The sequence below is a fragment of the Pleurodeles waltl genome, chromosome 11 (assembly GCF_031143425.1).
Source record: "Pleurodeles waltl isolate 20211129_DDA chromosome 11, aPleWal1.hap1.20221129, whole genome shotgun sequence".
Lineage (NCBI taxonomy): Eukaryota > Metazoa > Chordata > Amphibia > Caudata > Salamandridae > Pleurodeles > Pleurodeles waltl.
Window position 1 is genome coordinate 992,481,909 of NC_090450.1, and position 23,305 is coordinate 992,505,213.

The following is a 23,305-nucleotide window of genomic DNA, read 5'->3' on the forward strand; positions in this document are numbered from 1 at the left end:
AAAAAACAACATTTCCCAGCAAAATGTCTGTAATAGACTCTCACACATCACCCACGTTAAAAATGAATTAAAGGAAACCAGTCTTCAAAACAATCAGTTTAAGAATTATTGAAGGTCATGGTGGCAAGACTGTGCAGAACATAGTTGGGTCTTACAGGGGCCCCCTCAAAGGCTGGGGGCCTGGGCCAGAGCCCAGTTTCCCCATCTCTTAAAACGTCTGTGAGCCAAACCATCGTACAAACTAAATGCACCCCCATCCAACAGAGCTCCCCAGCCCTTGGCTAGAAACCAAACACCTCAAAGAAAGGAAGCCACTGAAACATTGGGGGGACCTGACAAGCAACCCTTGATGCCAGCTGACCACCTAGATGTAACTAGTACACAGCTGTCCCGAACCACTAACTAGAGCGCCACAAATATCAGCCAACACGCAGCTAGGCCCCAGCCAGTCAGCCATGCAGTGCCCTCACCCCTTGGCATCCTCTACCCATTCACGAACCACAAAGCCCCTCAGCCACAAGTCACCGGAAGCGGAAACAGAATCAGAGCAGCTGCTGACCTGGTTATTGGGGCAGACTGAACCAGGACTCTGGTCTGCCCACACTGCCCTACAATATGTCTGCATGGCTCTGCCTTCCGCTCACTTGCTCTTATTTTTAATTAGTCAAGCAGTCACTTTCAAGCCAGGCAGTCTCTCGCTGAGACGTCCTTTCAGTCAGCTAGATTTTCAGGGAGCCCCCCCAGCCCTGGCAAGTTTCCCAGGTCCATGCGTGATGTGATGCCCCATTCCAGGTTTTTTCTTTGAATTCTGGGACTTGTTTCTGCCATTATAAAATGTTACTATAAATCCCAGAATTCAAAGAAAAAAACCTGGTCTGGGGAAGGAGATTCCGAATGGACTTGGGAAACTTGGCAGCTCTGGATGTCTTTCGGTTTTCGAGTATTTGTCGGGGGCTTTACAGTTAAGCTGCAGGCTTCAGAAGTAGGACACCTAGATTCATATCCCGGCTTCTCCACTCGACGATACTGTGTGATCTTGGACAAATCACTTTATCCCTCAAGATGTTGGACAAATCACTTGATCTCTCAAGGGCCTTATGTGTCAAACATTGAGAGCCCCTGTGGATGAAATGTTGGGGCGTAGCTTGGTCAGTAAGATTGGGGGTTTGGGGGTAGCGGGATGGGGAGGTGTGAGGAGCACTAAAAGAGAAAATGCAATATTTTGTAAAATAACCAATATTTTTGCGGACTTTCAAAATTGAGAGAGAGAGTGTCTGCGTGTTTGTCTGTGTGTGTAAAAGGTCCTGGTGAAATCCGACTGACACCTCACCATACCCGACTGACAGCACCAGTGCCCAAATATTTATCAGAAAATACATTTATTAGGGGGGTGTAACACCCAAACAGCCCCCCTGAAGCTAAGCCCCTGCCTGTGGGTGATGTAGATTGTGGTTTGTGCAGTAGAGGTGCATTCACTCACTCTTTCTGTCAGTGCAGTAGTTGGGCCTCACCTGCCAGCTCAGCAGCAGCTGGGTTTCACCTGTCAGCTCAGCAGTAGGCGGGTCTCAAGTCTCAGCTCAGCAGTAGGCGGGCCTCAAGTCTCAGCTCAGCAGTAGTTGGGCCTCACCTGCCGGCTCAGCAGCAACTGGGTGTCATCTGGCCCCACAGCAAGAGGTGGGCCTCGTCTGGCAGCTCAGCAGTAGTCGGGCCTCACCTGTCAGCTGAGCAGTAGCTGTGCCTCACCTGGAAGCTCAGCAGTATGAGGGCCTCCCCCGGCAGCTCAGCAGTATGCGGGCCTCACCTGTTAGCTTACCTGCTGCTGGGCCTCACATGCAGATTGGCAGCAGCTAGTCCTCAGACTGGCTTTTAGCAGCAATTGGGCTTCACCTGTCAGCTCAGAAGTAGTCAGGCCTCACCTGTCAGCTCAGCAGTAGTGGGGTCTCACCTGGCAGTTCAGCAGTAGCTGGGCCTCACCTGGAAGCTCAGCAGTAGTGGGGCCTCACCTGGCAGCTCAGCAGTAGCTGGGCCTCACCTGTGAGCTCAGCAGTAGCCGGGCCTCACCTGGCAGCTCAGCAGTACTTGGGCCTCACCTGGCAGCTCAGCAGTAGGTGGGCCTCACCTGTCAGCTCAGCAGCAGTCAGGCCTCACCTAGCAGCTCAGCAATAGCTGTGCCTGACCTGGCAGCTCTGCAGTAGCTGGGCCTCACCTGGAAGCTCAGCAGTAGTGGGGCCTCACCTGGCAGCTCAGCAGTAGCTGGGCCTCACCTGTGAGCTCAGCAGTAGCCGGGCCTCACCTGGCAGCTCAGCAGCAGTCAAGCCTCACCTAGCAGCTCAGCAGTAGGTGGGCCTCACCTGTCAGCTCAGCAGCAGTCAGGCCTCACCTAGCAGCTCAGCAATAGCTGTGCCTGACCTGGCAGCTCTGCAGTAGCTGGGTCTCACCTGTCAGCTCAGCAGCAGTCGGGCCTCACCTGGCAGCTCAGCAGCAGCTAGGCCTCACCTGGCAGCTCTGCAGTAGCTGGGTCTCACCTGGCAGCTCAGCAGTAGCCGGGTCTCACCTGTCAGCTCAGCAATAGGCTGATCTCATCTGGCAGGTCAGTAGTTGCTGTGTCTCACCTGTTACCTCAGCTGCTGCTGGGCCTTACATGCAGATTGACAGCAGCTAGATCTCACCAGGTGTCGCAGCAGCAGATGGGCTTCCTCTGGCAGCCCTATAGGTGCTGGGACTCACTGTGTCAGCTCAGCATCAGTTTAACCTCACTGTACTGCTCAGAAGCTGCTGGTCCTCACCAAAGAAGTTTATAATCAATCAATCAATCAATCAATCAATCAATCAATCAGTCAGAGCATTTGTAAAGCGCACTACTCACCCATGAGGGTCTCAAGGAGCTGATGGGAGGGGGGGAGGGCTGCTACTGCTCGAACAGCCATGTCTTGAGGTGAATAGCCATAAGCAGATGTGAGGGCACCATGTGTGTCTTTTCATCTCTCTCTAGTGATTCCATGCCCCGAAGAGGCCTGAAGTATAAAACACTTGGACTGTAAGGCCTGCCTGTGTCAGTTCTCTACAGCTACCCCGACTCTGGGGTAGTAAACCTAATGCTGGCGTCTGCTGAAAGTGCTGGCCTGGTGCCAGGACCCTCTTTAAGCCTGGACCAATCCTCCTCCACTGAGACCCCTCAAGCCCACAGTCAGTTGCCACTGCGTTCAGCGATGACCAGTGCCAACCATATCCAGCAGGTCCACCGTGCCAAGTTGGTGGAAAAACCAAAAAAGTGTGTTTTTGTTCTGAATGACGTAGAACTTACTGAATGGTGGAGCGATTCTGCGGCAGCTCGGGCAGCAGCGGGTGGTCCTCGGGGCTGGTGGGATCCGGCCTGTTGGTGGGGGACACCGATTCCCGCACCCCTGCGACAAGACAGGACACAGCATTAATGAAGGACATGCTTTGGGTTGGGGTGGTGAGAAAATAACACGAGTACATTAATATGAGTTTGTGAGAGATCTTTTGTGTCATGCTAATTCTGCACAGTGCCACGACTCGAACAGTCTTGGCGCTGGCCCAAGTGCAACAGATAGTGAAATAGTTTTAAGCTTCTGTCTGAGCTCCAGCAGACAGATGGAAGTCTTGCTTCCTTGGGGAGGGTGTTCCATAAACTCGTGGCCTGAACAGAAAAGGAACGGCTCCCTTGGCGCTAGGATTGTACCATAACACCCTTTTCAAATCCTACCAGGTCCTTCCAAGGTCAGCAATTTTGATAAAGTCCACTACCTCTCCTCAAACGAATGTAGACCATTTGGACAACATACAAAGACCATAGCATCATCAATGCAGACCAACTCAAGAACACTCACATTCCACTACATGCATGACTCTTAACTTTGTGAAACATCAAGAGACTCAGTGGTCTCAATACAATATACAAAAATGCATGTTGAGATATCTTAAGAAAAGAAAAGCAGATCTGACTCCCCTGTAAGAGACACATCTTTAACTACTGGACTCAGGGACGTGAGAGAAGTGTAGGCAGAAGGAACAGGCCTGGCATTTTGTTAAGGGAAGGGTTTGGTAACTGTTGGGCAGGTTTGTGGGTGTTGCTCTCTGATGTCCTGCAATGAAAATCCCACAACATAGAAACATTGGTGGCACCAACGAAAGGGAGCAGAGGTCCTTTACTGAACAGACTGCATTAGAAGAGATGAGCCGAACCCTCAAAAACCAGTGATATGAAAAGGAGCCAGAAGGTGAGGTTGAGTTGTGAGTGATGAACTTTAAAGGCACAGACAGCAACATATTGCCTGGTAGATACTTTTAACAAAGAGCTAATATTTTCAAGGCATCTTTAAGAAAGAATGTGTTCACAAGTCTTCACTGTGAACAAAACAGCTGAAACTCCATCAATATATTATAAGACAGTATAGTAAAACAAATGAATGCACAATGATGGCTGGTGAACATATATTTGCCTTTAAAAAGGCTAATGCATCAAAATAACTTGTACTTCTTAAACAAAAAACATAAGCTAGCAATTAAAATGTCACATAAAGTAAACACACCAGAAAGCAAGCAATGATGTTAGTCTAACAAAAGGACTTTTTGATGACTATTACTAAGAGCCAATAAGTACATAAATTAAACAATGTAGCCATGCCCAAAATACCATGGCAGTAATGGAGAGACCATCAAAGTAATGCTAAATGGGGCTGTTACAAAGTTTGCTCTTTACTTCTTATAACTTTTTTAAAGAACCTATATTGAGGCCTCCAATCTTAAAACTCTCTGTAGCCAGACCTAACAAAGGATAGGTCTTGCCCTGGCTCCTCTAAGGCAGCAGCCTAGAGCTGCTGTTATGTCTTATGAATTGATTTTACTTTATAAAATCGTGCACAGAAATATAATTGTCATAAAATTCATAAATGTCCTTTAAACATCATTCACAAAAACACTGTCCCATTGGGTGCTGATTTTCTATCATTCACTCTAAATGGGCAATAATGTTTATATATGATTTTTAGGTCTGAATATTTATGTTTGATGAAATGCTGACAACGATATTATGATACCACACACATTCATCACAAAAGGTTATAGTTACTGCTCAGGAAATAGACAGGAAAGGCCATATTTTATATGGCTTGTGTGGGACATTATTCCAGATATAAACAATAGCACATTTACTGTAGTACCAGGAAGTCATATAGGACATTTAGCTGTGCCCCCCAAAATGAATATCTTACATCCTAATATAGACATTGTTAGATCTGACATTGTTGACCTGGTATTCCTTTACACCTTTTTCCCTCGCCCTCCTGTTCTGCTGAATTCGTTTTTGGTGGCTTTAGGAGTCTGTGCACTTTACCACTGCTAAGCAGTGGTAAACTGCTTGTGCTCTCTCCCTCAAGCATGGGGAAATTTGCATACACCTAGTTAGTACATTTAAATTACTTGTAAATCCCTTGTAAATGGTACTACATGTACCCTAGGACCTGTAAGTTAAACGTTACTAGTGGGGTGCAGCCCTCATTGTGCTAACCAATAAAGTAACCTTTTAAAACATCTCAGGCCTAGGCCTGCCATTGCAGTCTGCACTGCAGTTTTGAACTGCAATTTTGACCTGGCAAAATAAAGCTTTTATCAAGCCTAAACCTTATTTTTTAATGCTTATAGGTCACCTCTAAGGAAGGCTGTAAAAGCTAATATGCAGTGTCATCTTAATCATTTTGGGGGCTCTGGGCAATCATACTTTAGGAGCCCCCATAAGGGTTAGCTTTGTATTTTTTTACCCATTTTCTTCTAATTCAAGCCCCATAATGTCGAGCAATGTTGAATAATATGCTGAAAGTAGAGATGAAGAAATAGACAGATGGGAGCTAGAGAAAATGTTAACTTCTCAGTACTCCCCTGGAAGGTGGGGGCTCTAGGCAATTGCCCACTTTGCTCATGACTTAAAGTGCTCTGCTCACAGGCCAGGGTGCATTGTATTTGAAAAGTAGGACCTGTGTGTCTAAGTTTTACATGTCCTGGCATTGAAAAACTCCAAGTTTTCACTGTCTGTTTATCTCTTCCATTGACTAACACTGAGTTACCTTAATACATTTAATAAGTGATAATTTTATATTGGGAGCAGGTAGAAATATAACTGTAATTTAAAATCTTCTATAATGATGATGTCTGACTTTAACTCTCAATTCTGTAAATGCTACTTTTGAAGATTACATTTTCTTGATCGAGCCATTTGTGCCTTCCAACTGTGAATGGCTCTGCTGTTGGGGTTTGTGTATTGCTTCTAGACAGTAACACAAAGGGAGATTAGACATAGACAGTAGGGGTCATCCTGGCAGGATGACTGGGAGGGTCTGTACACAGCCCCACTTACATCTTGCCTCCTTCAAACTTGAAAGAATATGACAGGGCCTGCTGCCTAGTCTTTTGTCACCCCAGGCACTTTGGAGCCTTGACTGGGGGAAGGGAAGAACTTTCCAGAACCAGATATGGAGGTAGGACAGGGAGTCCCCACACACAAAGGCTGACAGCAGGTATATATATTGGATCTCCAGAGCCGCACATCAGTCCTTGATCTGTGGACATTACAGAAGAAGATCTGCCCTACTGCCAGGGGACTGTCCTGCCACTGAGGACTGCCCTGCTGTCTGACAAGATGCCTGGACCTGCTTACCTTCATCCAAGGCTAACCTGAGAGACTCCGAAGGTCAGCTGTCTGACCTCCTGTGTGAGCTACAGGGACATAAGCTACAGAGGCCTCCCTGCAACTACCCAGCTGGCCTCTGCACTGGACCTGCCTGGACCTGCAAATGGACCTCCCTGCTGGTCTCTGCTGGGGTTAACTCCTGACTCCAAAAGGTGCCGTCAGGTCCTGGAACCCTGGAGGCATCAAATTGAACCCCTCCAGAGAGGAAAAGGTGAAAACCTGAAGTTTGGCCTCTGTGGACATGAACCGGCATCTCCGACTCTTCTGCTCGCGACAATTCGCCAACTTGAAACTCCAGTGAGACTTGCTCCTCGCACCACAGAGACTGCCAGGGATGACCGGCCACGTGAGATCTGCACGTCCACGCTAATGCAACGAGAGCCCACGGTGACCATCAATGTCAAGCTCATGAAAACTACCCACAATGCCAGACCAGCTCTTTGTGCTACAGTGATGGCAGCCTGAGACGCCCAGTCTGCTCTTTGCTCTAAAGTCGCAACCATGTGCCATGCTCTCTTTGCCCCTTGCACCAGACTCTCTCGGTATCTTTCTGGCAGTAATAACCTGGTCCTACTGTAGTATCCGACCCACTCTCCATCGCGGTCGGTCTGAACTTTTGACTTTCACTGGGTCTAGCAAAAGCAGAGGGCCGCAAGTGGCACTTTGTGCTTTTAGGCACTGTTTTAGCTTTCAACTTTGTATCTCCAGTTCTACTGACTGGATTTTTGTTGTTCTGGTATCATTCTAGTTATTAAAATTTACTCTATATTCTAAATTGTTTGGGGAATTTTCTTGTGCTATTTTTCCCACTTTATTATTGTTTGTGTGCTGTATAAATACCTTACACGTTGCCTCTAAGTTAAGCTTGACTGCTTTGTGGCAAGCTACCAAGATATTAAGCGCAGATTAATTTGGGGTTTACATTTGTCTCACCCTAACAAAAACTGTGGTTGTTGCTTTCACCCCTCTCAACCAATACCCCGATTTCTTACAGACTTCATCAGAAATACAATGTCCCAAATGCTGGATATTTGTTTTCTGTTCCCTCTTATCTGTATCATCATATTATCATTCCCCATTAATGTATGAGATAAAGCAGCTCTCAATGCACTTTGTAAGGATAATACAAGTCACAGAGAAGCTCCACGACCATATAGAAGGATGAGGCTGAAGGCCAAATCCCTTTATATGGTCTTGAAACTCCTTTGTGACTTCCAATATCCTATGAACATAAGGCTGAGGGTATTTTATTCCTTATAATGCATGTTCACTTCATGACTAGCCCCACATTCTGCTTACATTTTTATTGTCTTGCTATTTGATATTAAAAAGGTAGTATGTTGGCAGACATAGCCATTAGAAGTAGAGTCTGTACTGTGAAATTAAACACATAAAAAAGCAGTTAGTAATGTGTTGCAAAAATATGAGAATTAGTTTAATATAAGTTGGTTTACAAAATAATTTTGTACCTCATATTGTGTAGCAACATCTAGAGATTCTATAGCTTGAAAAAAGCTGAACCCACCAACCAAATTTCCTATCTCCAAACCATAGCTTGAATCATCTGGGTAAAGTACTGACTCCCTGGGGGACTAGACAGGTCAGGAGGTAAAGCATGGCATTTCCAAGTCTGACCAATGGAAGGTAAGTTTTTATGAAGGGTGGAAACCAGTGAAGGCACGTCTTCCCAGGGTGCAAATAGAAAATACGTTTTGGATAAAAATACTATGATCGTTAGCACTGAAGGCAACTAAGATAGCAAACAAAACAAGTACAGAATCCTGAACCAGCAACATGAACGCAGAGAATATAACCACTACTAGGAGCGTGTCAGTCTCTATACCATGGTCCGCATTCTCCACAACTGAGGCCAACACATCATTTTCTCTGACACAGAGAAAATGATGTGTTGGCCTCAGTTGTGGAGAATGCGGACGTGCCAGTATTTTCAGGAGAGCCCTCAAACATCCACTAGGATGCTGAGCGTCATCATTGGCAATCTCCTCGTCAGACCGGCACTGCAATGTCTGGCGGACCATCCCAATCAAGGTGGTGGTACTCAACTGAAGATAATATAGCAGATGTAGTTAGGTCTGCAGAAAATACTGACAAATAGAAAAAAGGAGGAGAGATAAGTGAATTAAAATTGGCTCTGAGCCTTAGGCATCATGATTTAATAACTCAGAAAAAGGAACAGCCAAGAAAAAGGAACAGCCAAGATTAAAAAAGGGAAACTAGAGGAGTAAATGCAGGGAATAATGTCCCACTATACTCCATGGAAAGGAAAAAGGTAGAATACCTAGTCCTAACACAATGTGGTCACCATGTTTCGCGCCTCTACGATCAAAAATGTATCTCTTGGCGCTTCATCAGGACCGTAACAACTACTTCTCCTATTGATATAAAGAATAAGTGGTCTCCAGGCACGCGTCACGGGTAGGTTCTCCGAGGGTCCGAAGGAAGACCAAATAATTCCCCTTTGGTTTGAGGCTTGCGCGTGCCTATGATGCCTTTTCTCTACTATGGGATGGGCGACCTTTTGACCAATTGACGGTGACAAGTAGTCCTCGTTCAGTAAGTGACTTCCCAGAGCCAATTTTAATTTTGAAATAGTGATATTGCACGACCACTGGATGTAATTACACCAAATTTGTCAGAAAGGCAGTTCTTGGTCCAGACAGTGCTCTTTTTATTATTTGGTATAACTCTGTTCCGTAGTTTTTCAGGAATTAAAGAAAATCCAAATTTGTGTATATAGGGACGGGAAGGCTCGGTGAACACCCCTGATCTCATGTTGAGATCCGACTGGATGCCAACACTTCAACAAGGAAGTGTTGGGACTCGGTTTCAGCTGAATACCAGACAAAAATGTAAAAAATGAGAAAAGTGACCAAGGTAGGGACACCTTGACCCCTTAGCTCTGGTCACCCCCCCTCCCCCCCCCCCAGAGCAAAAAACATTTTTTTTTTATTATGGCCAGGGGCCCGCAGTGGATCCACAGATCTGCCAATTTTTTAAAAAAAGTTTAAAAAGTAACAAGCATGGAATCCTGCGTTTGTTTCACTAAAGCCCTCAGGTGGCCCAGGTTCAAGAGCATTGCTATATTGAATGCAGGGGGGCCACTCAGCCACCCCAAAGCCCCTTGGACTGCCACCTCCACAGGGCTTTAATAAATTACAGTGCAGTGTGGCGCACAGACCCTGCAGCCCCGGGGACTGCCACCTCCTTTATTGGGATTAAATAAAACACAATACGGGTGCTGCATGCCTCCCCTCTCTGCAGCCCTGGGGACCACCACCTCCCTGGGGCACTTCTCTAAATCTAATGCGGGGGTTGCCTAGCCCTCCTGCAGCCCTTGGGATCACCGCCTCCGTGGGGCACATGTGTAAAACTAATGCAGGGGGGCCGAAACGGCTCCCTGCAGCCCCGGCAACAGCCACCTTCCGGGATCACATCTCTAAAACTAATGCAGAGGGCCATCCAGCCCCCCGCAGCCCCAGGCGCCACCACCTCCCTGGGGCACAAATTTAAAAACACATAGGGGATCAGTTGCAGATCCTTGAGGTCCAACGACCACCACCTCCTCAAGTCTATTGATGTTGGACGGGGCCTTGAGACCTAAGGTAACTATAACTTGTTTCTCCACCATGCACAGGTTTTCTTCAGTAATTTGACTGCTGATGTTTCATTGATATTTTTATTGACGTTATAAAAGTTGACATGAGTGGTGTAATATCTGGGGTAATAAGCGGTACATGGCAGAGGTGCGAGCTATATTTACCTTAGGCCACGAATTATAGTTACTTGAAATAACTCTAACTATAAATGCTGAATTTCTCTGATTTAGTGCAAGTAAATTCAGAACCTTTGGTTTTTCAAGTGAATTTCCATGTTTTTTTAAATCCTATTTCCTAACTATAACATCGCTGTAACCTCTGGGTTTTCAGGGAATTTCTATGTTTCTTTAAAAAGTTAAGTAATTTTCATTACTATATGTTAATCCAACAACTGCCGCACATGGCCCTGCGGCCAACGCCCCCAACCACCAAACCCCACGCTGCGCACAGCCTTTTGCCGTGTGCGGCGGGAGTTGGCCACAAGACCTGTATCTCTGGGTATGCAAATAGGTGTGAGAGGGTGTCTCTTGGTGTGAGAGTGGCTGTGAGAGTGTCTGCCTGGGTGTAAGAGTGGGTGTGAGAGGGTCTATGTGGGTGCGAGAGTGGCTGTGAGAGTGTCTGATTGCACTCCAATAGATGAAAGATGCATTCACCTCCACAAAGGATTTCAGATTGTTTTTCAATATGGAATCGCAAAGTAAACACACTTGATTTGCCTTTGCCAAGCCCAGGAGTTAGGATCATTTACCATTTCCAGATGCATAGCTTCACTGGGGCACCTGCTACGTTTATATTTGTAAGTGCTTCCTGTTGAGGTTTAATTTCTTTGAAATGAGCTTCATGGCCAGAATGAAAACTCAGCTGCTCGTTTATCCAACAAGAGTCCACAGTTTTGCACAAAATGTCTATCCAACTGGAGTACTTTCTACTGGTTAGTTAGTAAGTACTACCTTGTTGGGTGAATGACCAGTGTTGGGGAGGGAGGCTGCGCAGCCCCCGACTTTGGGAATTCACAAAGGGCATTTACAAGTGCTATCTTTAGGTCTGCACTCAGGGCATATCTCTGCGCCGAGTGCATACATAAAGACAGTACTCGTAAATGCCCTTTGTGAATTCCCGTAGTTGTAAACCTTTGTGAATCGGGCCCTCTGTGCTTTGCAGACTGACTCCAATCCACGTCTGGGGCTGAGTGACAGCTATTTTTTTTGCATACTTTCCAGAAAGTCATCACACAGTAGGGTCTGGGTGCGTCTGCATACTGATCCTCTTCCTGTGCTGCACTTCTATTTGTATAGGCTGTGTCACTGTCTCGCACAATGGGCTGATTTACCCCTACTGATGTCTGGAGCAAGGGCTGGGTTGAAAGGGGTGGTGCTACACTTGAAAGGGTCCCTTTGAAGTCACCTCCTAATCAAAGACATTTTTGAGTATAAGTACAGGGGCTCTGATCCCATGTTTTTAGGGCACTTTTGGAACTGGCATTGGACCTCTGTCAGAAGGACTGCTGAGCTGCTCAAAGGACTCATCTGGACTGAACCTCTGTTGTTGCACAGTTGCCTACTACTTTTTGGGTGGCACAAAGGGCTCACTGGAATATTTTTCTGTTGTTGCCCTGCTGCCAGCTGTTCCCTAACTTGGTTCTGTGAAGGCCCTGTGGTGCTGCCAGGAGAGATCACCTAGAACGACCAGTTTGGATGCGCGGGTCTGCCTCCCCACTGCTGTCCATCTCTTGCACCCCCAGTAGTGTCCTCCAAGAGCTTGGTTATTTGCTCCCTTGTTTCCAGAGTCTCAGGGTCATCAAAAGACTGTACCTCAGTAATACCGTTGGGAGAACTCTGTGTCTGCTAGCCCTAACTCCAAGTCATCTAGCTCTCCTCCGTATGGGACGGGAGCATGGAACACAGAAAAGCTCAGCAAGGCATTTGTCAAGCCACTGGAGCCGGCACCCCTCCCTTTTGTCAGTACTCTAACCGCAGGCTTTCCCTGGGAGTGGTGCCGTATTGCATAGCAATGCGTTGCAGAGGAGACAACGCGCATCCTTTGGACTGGCGCACCTGCTATACACAGCACCGACGTCACTCCTGAGCACACAAGGCCAATAGTCGCTATGAGGTAATGGCGAACTCTGTCCAGCAGGGCTGACCCATGCGGCCGTTGTTACCGCTCCTCTTTCGTTGGGAGAAGACCCGAAGGAGTACAGGGTTGGGGCCTTTGCTGCTGTCCCCGACTGAGATATGGGGCGCGACTGTCAGTGGCTGGGGGTGGAGAATGCTTGCATGCCACAGGGTGGCGGCAGGCGTGACCTTTGCTCCAAGGTTTTGATCTGATTGGCTATAACTCGTGCCCTAATGACATCTTTGATAACATAATTGATACTGTAACATCTGCAGTAAAATTATTGATCAGATATCTGTGCATGGCGGGGATGTGAGTTATAGTTACCTTAGGGCGCGAGTTATAGTCACTTGATATAACTCTAACTATAACTGGTGAATTTCTATGGTTTGGTATGTTTAAAATGTGAGCCTAACTATAACGTCCCTGTAACCTTTGTTTTTTTAAGTGAATATATATATATACACACACACACACGCGCACACTTATTAAATCTATGTACACTTATTTTCACAATATGTGGTTGTGGTATCTGACTCAGCAACTGCAGAATCTTACACTCGTCATATTCTGAGAGCAAGATATGGAACACTATCTCACCACAAAGAATAGAGAATGTTATGTTATGAATATAGACAGTTGCTGAGTGGAGGCTGTGTTAAGTGGATGGGATCTTCTTTTGTGTGAATAAAGTTCTACTTTGCAAAGCCTTAGGAAGTACCTGCGTGACGTCCCTTCATACATTTCACACTGTCATAGTCGGTAGGATACGAGATGAAGAAAGGAGAGCTCAACACGTAACAGAGCTGGAGAATCTCTCAAAGTGATAAGGAGGCCGAGGGCTAGAGTCCGGAAGGCTGGTGAATTTAGGCAACTTTCTGTTCTACAGCTTATTTGGCAAACCCTCGACGCATTAAAGTTTACACCCTCATGTTACTTCCTTGCACCTAATTCCTTCATATCAGAAGACAAGGGATAAACTCTGCACGTCACAGCGTGCTAATTAATTATTGTGCCTGCTGCTGTGTTTTTTTTTATTCAGTTTTGTTTTTCATCATGGCTTTTATGCCTGAAATGGAGTAACGGGTGTTTTAAAGCTAACTGTGATTAAGCTTGTCAGACCCAGGATGGTAGCATATATCTCTTGTACGTCCCCAACTGCCTGGGTGTGCTCTGTAACCAGGCGATGCTACTTTACTCAGAGCGCACATCCTCTCCAACTACTTGGCTGTGCTCTGTAACCAGGCGATGCTACTTTACTCAGAGCGCACATCCTCTCCAACTACTTGGCTGTGCTCTGTAACCAGGCGATGCTACTTTACTCAGAGCGCACATCCTCTCCAACTACTTGGCTGTGCTCTGTAACCAGGCGATGCTACTTTACTCAGAGCGCACATCCTCTCCAACTACTTGGCTCTGCTGTGTAACCAGGCAACTCTACTCAGAGCGCACATCCTCTCCAACTACTTGGCTGTGCTGTGTAACCAGGCAACGCTACTCTACTCAGAGCGCACATCCTCTCCAACTACTTGGCTCTGCTGTGTAACCAGGCAACGCTACTCTACTCAGAGCGCACATCCTCTCCAACTACTTGGCTGTGCTGTGTAACCAGGCAACGCTACTCTACTCAGAGCGCACATCCTCTCCAACTACTTGGCTGTGCTGTGTAACCAGGCAACGCTACTCTACTCAGAGCGCACATCCTCTCCAACTACTTGGCTCTGCTGTGTAACCAGGCAACGCTACTCTACTCAGAGCGCACATCCTCTCCAACTACTTGGCTGTGCTGTGTAACCAGGCAACACTACTCTACTCAGAGAGCACATCCTCTCCAACTACTTGGCTGTGCTGTGTAACTGGGCAACGCTACTCCACTCAGAACGCATGTCATCTCCAACTGCCTGGGCTTGCTGTGTAACAGGCGACGGTACTCCACTCCGATAACATATGAGTGCAGCTGACAGATAAGTGCAGCCATACTGGAGTAGTGAAAATTGGTTCTTCACTATCAGTGCAAGGGTGTTTTCCAAATTTGCAGTGATTAAACATGCTTCGCTGCGCATCTCAGTGATGCGCACACTTTCTCTGGTGTGACGTCATTATTAATTGAATAGTATCGGACTCTGCAGTCATTCTACGCTACGCATCTTAGTGATGCACACACTTCTTCTGGTGTGACGCCCCACACGGCAGTGCCATTGTAGTTTGGTGCATCATAAGTGTCAAGTTATCTGACTCAGTAGTCATTGTAGTTTGGTGCATCATAAGTGTTAATAGTGCCTTGTGCATCGTGCATATCAGGTAATGCACTTCAGTGACGCACACACTTCTATGGAACTGATATCAGTTTGTGTATCTCAGTAATGCACACACTTTGTCTGCTTCAGTTTTACTGATACTGTTGCATATTTTGGGTACACTGTTATAGTTCACTATTGAGAGACAAAGAGAAATTAAGCGATCTTACTTCATAGGGTGGTATATATGTGTGTTTGATGCTGCGGATTATAATCCTAAAGATCTGCTGTGGTACACACCTTTCCTTCTTATTCTTATTTTAGCAGGGGTATTAAGGAATCGAAATTTAAGTATTGTATTGCTGGGAAAATATATTGTACTAGGATTTACCATGCAAAACATTCCAGCCTTCTTCCTCTCCAGCCCAGGTACTCCACCGATAAAGTGGCAGATGTGGAAGAAGGTTTTTGAATGGTATGCAAAGGTATGTGGCACTTCTTTGAGTGCAGAAAGGAAAACCTCTTTACTTCTTCATTGTCTAGGATCTGAGGGACAAGAGGTTTTCGATCATCTGCCTGACCTTCATGAACTGGAGCTAGAAGGGATAAATGAGTATGAAATGTGCATAAAAAAATTGGCTAAACGTTATTTTCCCAAAATAAGTACTATTTTGGAAAGGTACCACTTTTCAAAGAGAATGCAAAGAGAAGAGGAATCTGTGAAGTCCTATGTGACTGAATTGAGAAAGCTGCCATCCTTGTGCAAATTTGATAATGTAATAGATCAATGCATACACAATCAATTTATGTTAGGCTGTAATATTGAAAAGGTGAGGGAAGAATTGTAGCTGAGGGATGAAACCTCACTTGATGAGGTGTTAGTTATTGCTAAATGAATAGAGCACTCTACAAAGTGTGCTGATGTCATCAAAAAGAAGGAGAAAGAGAGTTAAAAGTTCAAGTGGTGAAGGAAAAATTACAAAAACAACAGATAAAAGACAGTGGAGCAAAAAATAAGGCTACTTTACGTAGATGTTGTAGATGTGATAAGGTTGGGCCTTTAGCCAATGACAAAATGTGTCCTGCTCTGAAAGTTGTATGCAAAAATGTGGTGTGAAGGGACATTCAGGAGTGGTATGCAGGAAGAGAGACGACAAAACTAAAGTTAAGAGTGTTGATGTGGAAGAAGATCAGTTAGATCTTGAGACTGTGAACTCTGACACAAGTGGCTCTGCATGTGGTCAAATAGTAGTACAAGTTGACACGGAAGGAAGAAGAAAGCCAAGCACTATAGACGCCATATTGGTGGAGGGTATTATTTGACTGTGGTGCTAAAATAACTATAATCTCAAACAATTTCTTTCATAGCAAGTTAAGAAAGAAAGTTCTCTTACTGAAACCAGATATTAAACCGTGTGCGTATGGTGGTGAGCCCATTAAGTTACATGGTTAATTCATTGGACTAATTAAATACAAGGGGAGATTAGTTTCAGGCAAGATATATGTTTTAAAAAAAGGAGACAGCATTGTTAGTTGGTTCCATCAAGGAGATTTAGGTGTAATGCTCGATCCAAATTCTGACCCACCCATTTGTATAAAAGAGTGGAAACAAATGTTTTGTGTAGGAACGGATTGGGATGATAAATATTTAGGGAAAATAAACCCTGAGTTTCCTAATGTGTTCAGAGAAGAACTGGGATGTCTGAGGGACTTCAAACATAAAATACTACCCAAAGCAAATGCACAGCCAGTTTGTTGTAAAGTCTGCAATGTACCTATTGCTCGCCGGGAAGAAATGCAAGAGGAAATCAACAAATTAAAGATTAGTGGGATTATAGAGGAAGTGGAAGGTACAGAATGGTTGGCAGCAGTTGTTGCGCACAGGAAATCCAATGGGAATTTACGCTTATGCATAGATTTAAGACAATTGAATAAAAATGTATTTGTTGATAAATACCCATTACCCCATATCTCAGATTGTTGCTCTTACTTGGGGAAGCGTAAGTATTTAGTACTATAGACCTCACGTCAGCCTACCACCAGGTTGAGTTGGAGAAGTCATCTAGAGACTTCAGGTTTGTTAGACTTCCATTTGGTTTGGTTTCTGCAGCAGCTGTTTTTCAAAGTGTGATGGAAAGGACATTGAAGGGAATAGATGGTGTGTGCCTCTATCAAGATGATGTACTCATGTTTGGGAAAGATGATGGTAAACATGATGCACGGTTCAGAGAGGTGTTAAGGAAATTGGACATCACTAAACTCACACTAAAGTCCGAAAAGTGCAAATTTCATACCAATGCTATAAACAACCTAGGCCATAACATTTCTGGTGATGGCATAAAACCCAAAGCTGAGCTAACAGAAACTATTCAGAAAATGAGTTCGCTTAAGTCTAAGAAAGAATTGATGAGGTTCTTGGGCATGGTGGAGTATTATAATAAATTTGTCAAGAACTTTGCTGATCTCAGTGTTAATATGAGATCACTTTTGTGTAAAGGGGATCCAGAATGTGAAAGCGAGATTAAAACCATTAAGAGAAAACTTAGTGCAGCACCCAATGTAAGAAACTTTGACCCAAAGAGAAAATCCATCATCACTACTGATGCCAGTATGAATGGTTTGGGAGGGTGTATCACAGCAGTCTTCATGTAATGGTTTGCACACCATTGTGTTAATTTCTAGAGGGCTAAGAGATGCTGAGTCTAGCTATTCGGTAGTAGAGAGGGACGCACTTGCGGTATACCGGACAGTGAAGAAATTGAAGACGTTTTTGTGGGGTTCTGATTTTGAAATCAGAACTGATCATAAGCCCCTGGTTGAAATTTTAAATAAAAAAGGGTTAGATGTTGTCTTTGAAAGGATAACTAAATGGGTGATAGCACTCCAAGAATTTAATTTTGAGGTTAAATATATTCCTGGTGCTGAAAATGGTGTTTCAAGACTCATTCCAGAAGATGATACAGAAGTGACAACTACAGGTCAGTTGGATGAAGAAACTGAGTGGGTCTGCAAACTGGAAAGTGAAATATTTTTTTTAAAGAGATGGAGAGAGGAACTTAATTCTGATAAGGTGTTGTGTGAGGTGATATATTTGGACTGTCTGGGTGGTCCAATAAGAAGCAAGGTTCTGAGTCATGCAAAATGTTTTGGGGAGTACAGGATGAACTCAATACTGGCAGGTACGTATTATTCAGGGGTACCCCGTGGTACTCTCAGACTGGAGTTGATAAATGTGGCACATGAAACGCATCAGAGAATGTCCAAAACTAAAGAGAGGTTACGGGCATCTTGTTGGTGGCCTGATATGGACATTCAAGTTGAAAGGGCCGTACGGAATTGTCTTATCTGTTTTAATAGTGATAAGTCTAAGTGCACGAAAACCCAACTCATGATCATCAGAGAACATCCAAAGGGTCCCTGGAAAGATATAGCTTTAGACATCTTGAGGCCCATCTATTGTGAAGGGCAACCTGTGAATGCAATTGTGGTGTTGGATGTTTTTTCACATTGGCCAGAGATTTGTTTCACACATACTATAGAAACCAAGAATGTTACCAGGGTTTTAAAGGAGCTTATGGCAAGCAAGGGAACCCAGAAACTCTGCTCACAGATTATGGGGCCCAATTGGTTTCTAAGGAGATGGAGGAGTTCTTAAGCAAGAGAGGGATTCAACACAAGAAGTGTGCTTTATACCATCCGGAAACCAATGGCTTGGTTGAGAGATTCAACAGAGTCATTAAAGAAACAATAGTCTTGTCCAAGTCAAATTTGATGGACTGGAAAGTGGAATTGAGGAAAAAAATAGAAATATACATATTTACTCCCCATTGAACAGCTAGAAAGATGCCATTTGAACTAACTCCTTAAAGGAAGACTTCCTAATGCGTTAGTAGAACCACCTTGGGTAAATAAATATGCGATTGAACTGGAGAAAGAGAATCTAAATAGCTTGTGGAAGGATAGGAAGGCAGTAAAACTAAGAAACAGGAAGACAAATTATGACGTGAGGAAAGATACTAAGGAACCTGAGGTGGAAGTTGGGGGCTTAGTGGTGATTAAACATGCTGTGAAGAGTAATGCTGGAACAATGTTCACCAAGCCAATACACGTTATTAAGAAGTTCAACAATGCCATTAAAACAGAAGATCGCCGCCTCTGGAATCGTAACAAAGTGTTGGTGATGAGAGAGAGTTTTGATGTTTTTGCAAAGTTGAAAAGGGATGTGTATAGTTTCTTTGGGAATGGTGAAGGTGGTAATGCCACTGTGAGAAACCCGGGAAGATTAACAAAGAAACCTGGATTTTTATGTAACTATGTCCGATCTTTGTCACATTTGCACTTGGTGTTACTTATGGGTAAACGTGTTTTTTTGCAAATATCATTATTATGTGAAATGAGGGAGGTCTGTGGTATCTGACTCAGCAAATGTAGAATGTTACACTTGTCATGTTCTGAGAGCAAGATATGGAACACTGTATATGTCACCACAAAGAACAGGGAATGTTATGTTTTGAATATAGACAGGCGATGAGTGAAGGTTGTGTCAAGTAGATGGGATCTTCTTTTGTGTGAATAAAGTTCTACTTTGCAAACCCCTTGGAAGTACCTGCGTGAAGTCTCTTCATAAATCCCACAGTGGTACTCAATATTCTGGACTCAATATTATTGCAGCTTGATTTTATGTCACTCAGTATGGTGACGCACAACTGGGCTGCAAAGTATGAAGCCATGGTTAGAGGTACATGGAGTTATGTTGCTTTCTGAAAACAGCCCTGTCTTAGGATTTGTCTATGAGGGTAAGAGGATTATGAAGTGCTCTCTTCAGGAGGAGCAGGAACTGATCTGCATGTTTTGACCTCAGATTCCCTTAATGAATCCTGTTTTTTTAATCTTTTTAGTGGTTGATGGTTTAACAAAGAAAGCTTACTTGTACCCCATGCTTCATATTTTACTTATAGACAATCAATATAAAACATCTGAACATTATGCCGTTTCATGAATACAAAAACAAAAAACCCACAGAACATAATTTTATATCAATAACAATATTGCTGATGATAATGGAGTATAATAACAAATACATCGACTCAAATGGGATCCCATGCTACATATTTCCACTTCTCCTCCAATACCCTTTCTATATTTATCTTGAGAAGCCCCAGATTAATCTCCATCTTTAAGAGTGTTCTTGATTGTAGTATTCTGGCCTGGTGTGTGGTGGGTACCTATGGTACTTACACCTTACACCAGGTCCAGTTATCCCTTATTAGTGTAGTGTAGGCAGTGTCTAGAAGCCAGGCTCTTTAGAGGTAGCTGTGGATGAGCAGCCAAAGCTTATCTAGGAGACATGCAAAGCTAATGCAATACCACTGCAGTCACACTTAGGCCCTCATTCTGACCCGCCAGGGCAGAGGGCCGCGGAAGCACCGCCAACAGGCTGGCGGTGCTTCATGGGCAATTCTGACCGCGGCGGTAAAGCCGCGGTCAGAAAAGGGCAACCGGCGGTTTCCCGCCGGTTTACCCCTGGCCCAGGGAATCCTCCATGGCGGCGCTGCTTGCAGCGCCGCCATGGGGATTCCGACCCCCTTCCCGCCAGCCTGTTCCAAACAGGCTGGCGGGAACGGGTGTCGTAGGGCCCCTGGGGGCATGGGCACTGGCATGGGCAGTGCAGGGGCCCCCTAACAGGGCCCCATAATGATTTTCAGTGTCTGCTTTGCAGACACTGAAAAACGCGACGGGTGCAACTGCACCCGTCGCACCCCTGCAAATCCGCTGGCTCCATTCGGAGCCGGCTTCCTCTTTGCAGGGGCTTTCCCGCTGGGCCGGCGGGCGATCTTCTTGAGATCGTCCGCCGGCCCAGCGGGAAAGTTAGAATCACCGCCGCGGTCATTTGACCGCGGTGCGGTGTTTGGGCGGTTTCCTCCCGCCGGGCGCCGCCCGCCACCCGCCGGGGTCGGAATGACCCCCTTAGTACTTACACACATGAATGAAAAAATTCAGTGTTACATAAATAAAGGTACTTTATTTTGGTGACACAAATACCAAAAGTACCATAGGGACTATACTCCCTTAGGAGGTAAGTCCTACACAAAATTATATACACTATTTTGCAGAAATAGGCATAAAAACAGTTAGAAGAGAACACTGCAATTAGTGAAAATCACAATAGTTAGAAATGGGCCTGGGGGAGCACAAACCATATACTAAGAAAGTGGAATGCGAACGTCGGTCCCCCACCTACGCAAGTGTAGTGTGTAGAGGGGAGCTGGGAGTACTAGGAAAGCCCAAAGGTAAGTACCACGATCCACCCCAGCGACCAGGAAAGCAGGAGTAAATCACAGTAAGTTTCCCAGAACGCACACAGAAAAGTAAAGAAGAACTATGCAAACCCCATAAGAGACTACAAGATACCAACAGTGGATTCCTGGACAAGAAGACGTGTGGAAAAAGGGGACCAAGTCCAAGAAGCACAGCAGAGTCCAGTAGGGCAGGAGCCCCTACCCACTAGGAGGAATGTGCAAGAAAAGAAACACCGGTGAGGAAGAAGTGTCAGCCATGCACCCAAGAAGGCGAAGTCGGGTTCCTGGAGGGTGCAGGTGATGTCCCATGACGAATGGAGGATTGCAGTCGGGTTTGCGTCGTTGGAGTCCGCTAAAATGCCTTGGCACACGCAATGCTCGTGGTTAGTGGAAAGTGGCACTGCCGGGACCAGGAAGGACCAGGTGGACTCTACCCAGGAGGGAGAGCCAGAGGGGAACCTCAGCAACACAGAGAGCCCACAGAAGACCCGGCAGCGCTCACAGGAGTCCCACAGGGTGGGAACACCTGAGTTGCCCACGCAGCACTATGGGAAAGGCTCCCATGCTGCCGGAGAACCACTCAGGGAGCTGTGCGTCACAGGAAGGACTACTGGGTGCTGGAGCTTCAAGATGCACAAAGATCTTGGAGGAAGGATGCCAACAAGTCTTGGCAACTGCAAAGGGTGTGGTGCATGGAGGTACTGTCTTGCTTGGGGAGGCAAAGTCTTACCTCCACCGAAGTCGGATCGTTGGAAGATAGGACAGTCGAGACCACTTTAGTCCACCACCTGTGATGCAGGATCCATGCAGCTCAGCAGGAGAGGGGATCCACACAGCCAGTCGTCGTCGCAGTTGGTGCCTGCAGAAGCAGGGGAGTGACTCCTTCACCCCAAGGAAGATTCCTTCTTCCTTTTGATGCAGGCTGAAGACGGGCTGTCCTCAGAGGATGCACGACTGGGGAAATGTTGCAGTTGCGGGAAGGAGCTGTGGATACAGTGTTGCAGAAGGCGTCTTGCTTCTTTGTTGCAGCTTGTAGGATCCAGAAGAGTCCAGATGCAGTTTCTTCAGTCAGAAGTCGAAGTGGAGGGTGCAGAGGATTCCTGCTGGAGTCTTGCAATCCGAATCTGAGGAGCCACCCAAAGGAGAGACCCTATAGCCCTGAAAGGGGGATTGGTCACTTAGCTGGGTGACCACCTGTCAGGAGGGGGCTCTGACGTCACCTGCTGGCACTGGCCACTCAGATGTTCCCAGAGTTCCTTGCCAACCTTGAATCCAAGATGGCAAAACCCAGGGACCCTCTGGTGGAGCTTTAAGCACCACCCCTGGGGTGGTGATGGACAGGGGAGTAGTCACTTCTCTTTCCTTTGTCCAGTTTTGCGCCGTAGCAGGGACTGCGGGTCTCTGAACCAGTGTAGACTGGTTTATGCAAAGAGGGCACCAAATGTGCCCTTCAAAGCATTTCCAGTGGCTTGGGGAGGCTACCCCTCCCAAGCCTGTAACACCTATTTCCAAAGGGAGAGGGTGTAACACCCCTCTTCCAAAGGAAATCCTTTATTCTACCTTCCTTGGCTAGAGCTTCTCAAGAAACAGGAGGGCAGAAACCTGTCTGGGAGGTGGCAGCAGCTTGGGCTGCCTGGAAACTTTCAGAAGGCTGTAATGGCAATACTGGGGGTCCTCAAAGGAGCCCCCAGAGCGCATGGAATCATACAACCAATGCTGTCAAAAGCATTGGGGCATGATTCCAACATGTTTGATACCAAACATGCCTATGTTCGGAGTTACCATTATGTAGCTGGACATAGGTATTGACCTATGTCCAGTACACTCGTAAAATGGCATCCCCATACTCAGGAAGTCACAGTAAACGGTCCTGGAGGTTGTGAGGGCACCTCTGCTAGTGCAGGGATGTCCTCACACACAGGTACTTTGCACCCTGCCCTCAGGGCTGGAGGGCCTGCTATAGGGGTGACTTATAAGTGACCTGGTCAGTGTAAATGGCAGTGAAAGGGTGCTTGCATCTTTTCACGCAGGCTGCAGTGGCAGTCCTGCAGAAGCCTTTGCATGGGCTCCCTATGGGTGGCAAAATATATGCTGCAGCCCATTGGGACCCCCTGGAATCCCAATGCCCTGGGTACCTAGGTACCATATACTGGTGACTTATAATGGGGCACCAGTGTGCCAACTGTGGGTGAAATACTGTGATAACAGTTACCAACAACCAAATTTAAGGGAGAGAGCATAACTACTGGGGTCCTGGTTAGCAGGCTCCCAGTAGACACAGTCAAACACACTGACAAACAGGCCAAATGTGGGGGTAACCAAACTAGAAAG

At 45.9% G+C, this 23,305-nt stretch overlaps 1 protein-coding gene across 1 annotated transcript in view; it reads right to left on the reverse strand.

Annotated features, from left to right (window-relative positions):
* The window catches only part of MMP17 (matrix metallopeptidase 17), a 195,889-nt gene that overhangs the window by 7,723 nt on the left and 164,861 nt on the right, over nt 1–23,305 (reverse strand). The window contains exon 6 of the mRNA XM_069215344.1: nt 3,305–3,404. Coding sequence (XP_069071445.1) covers nt 3,305–3,404 — 100 coding nt within the window. The remainder of the gene's footprint in view (nt 1–3,304; nt 3,405–23,305) is intronic.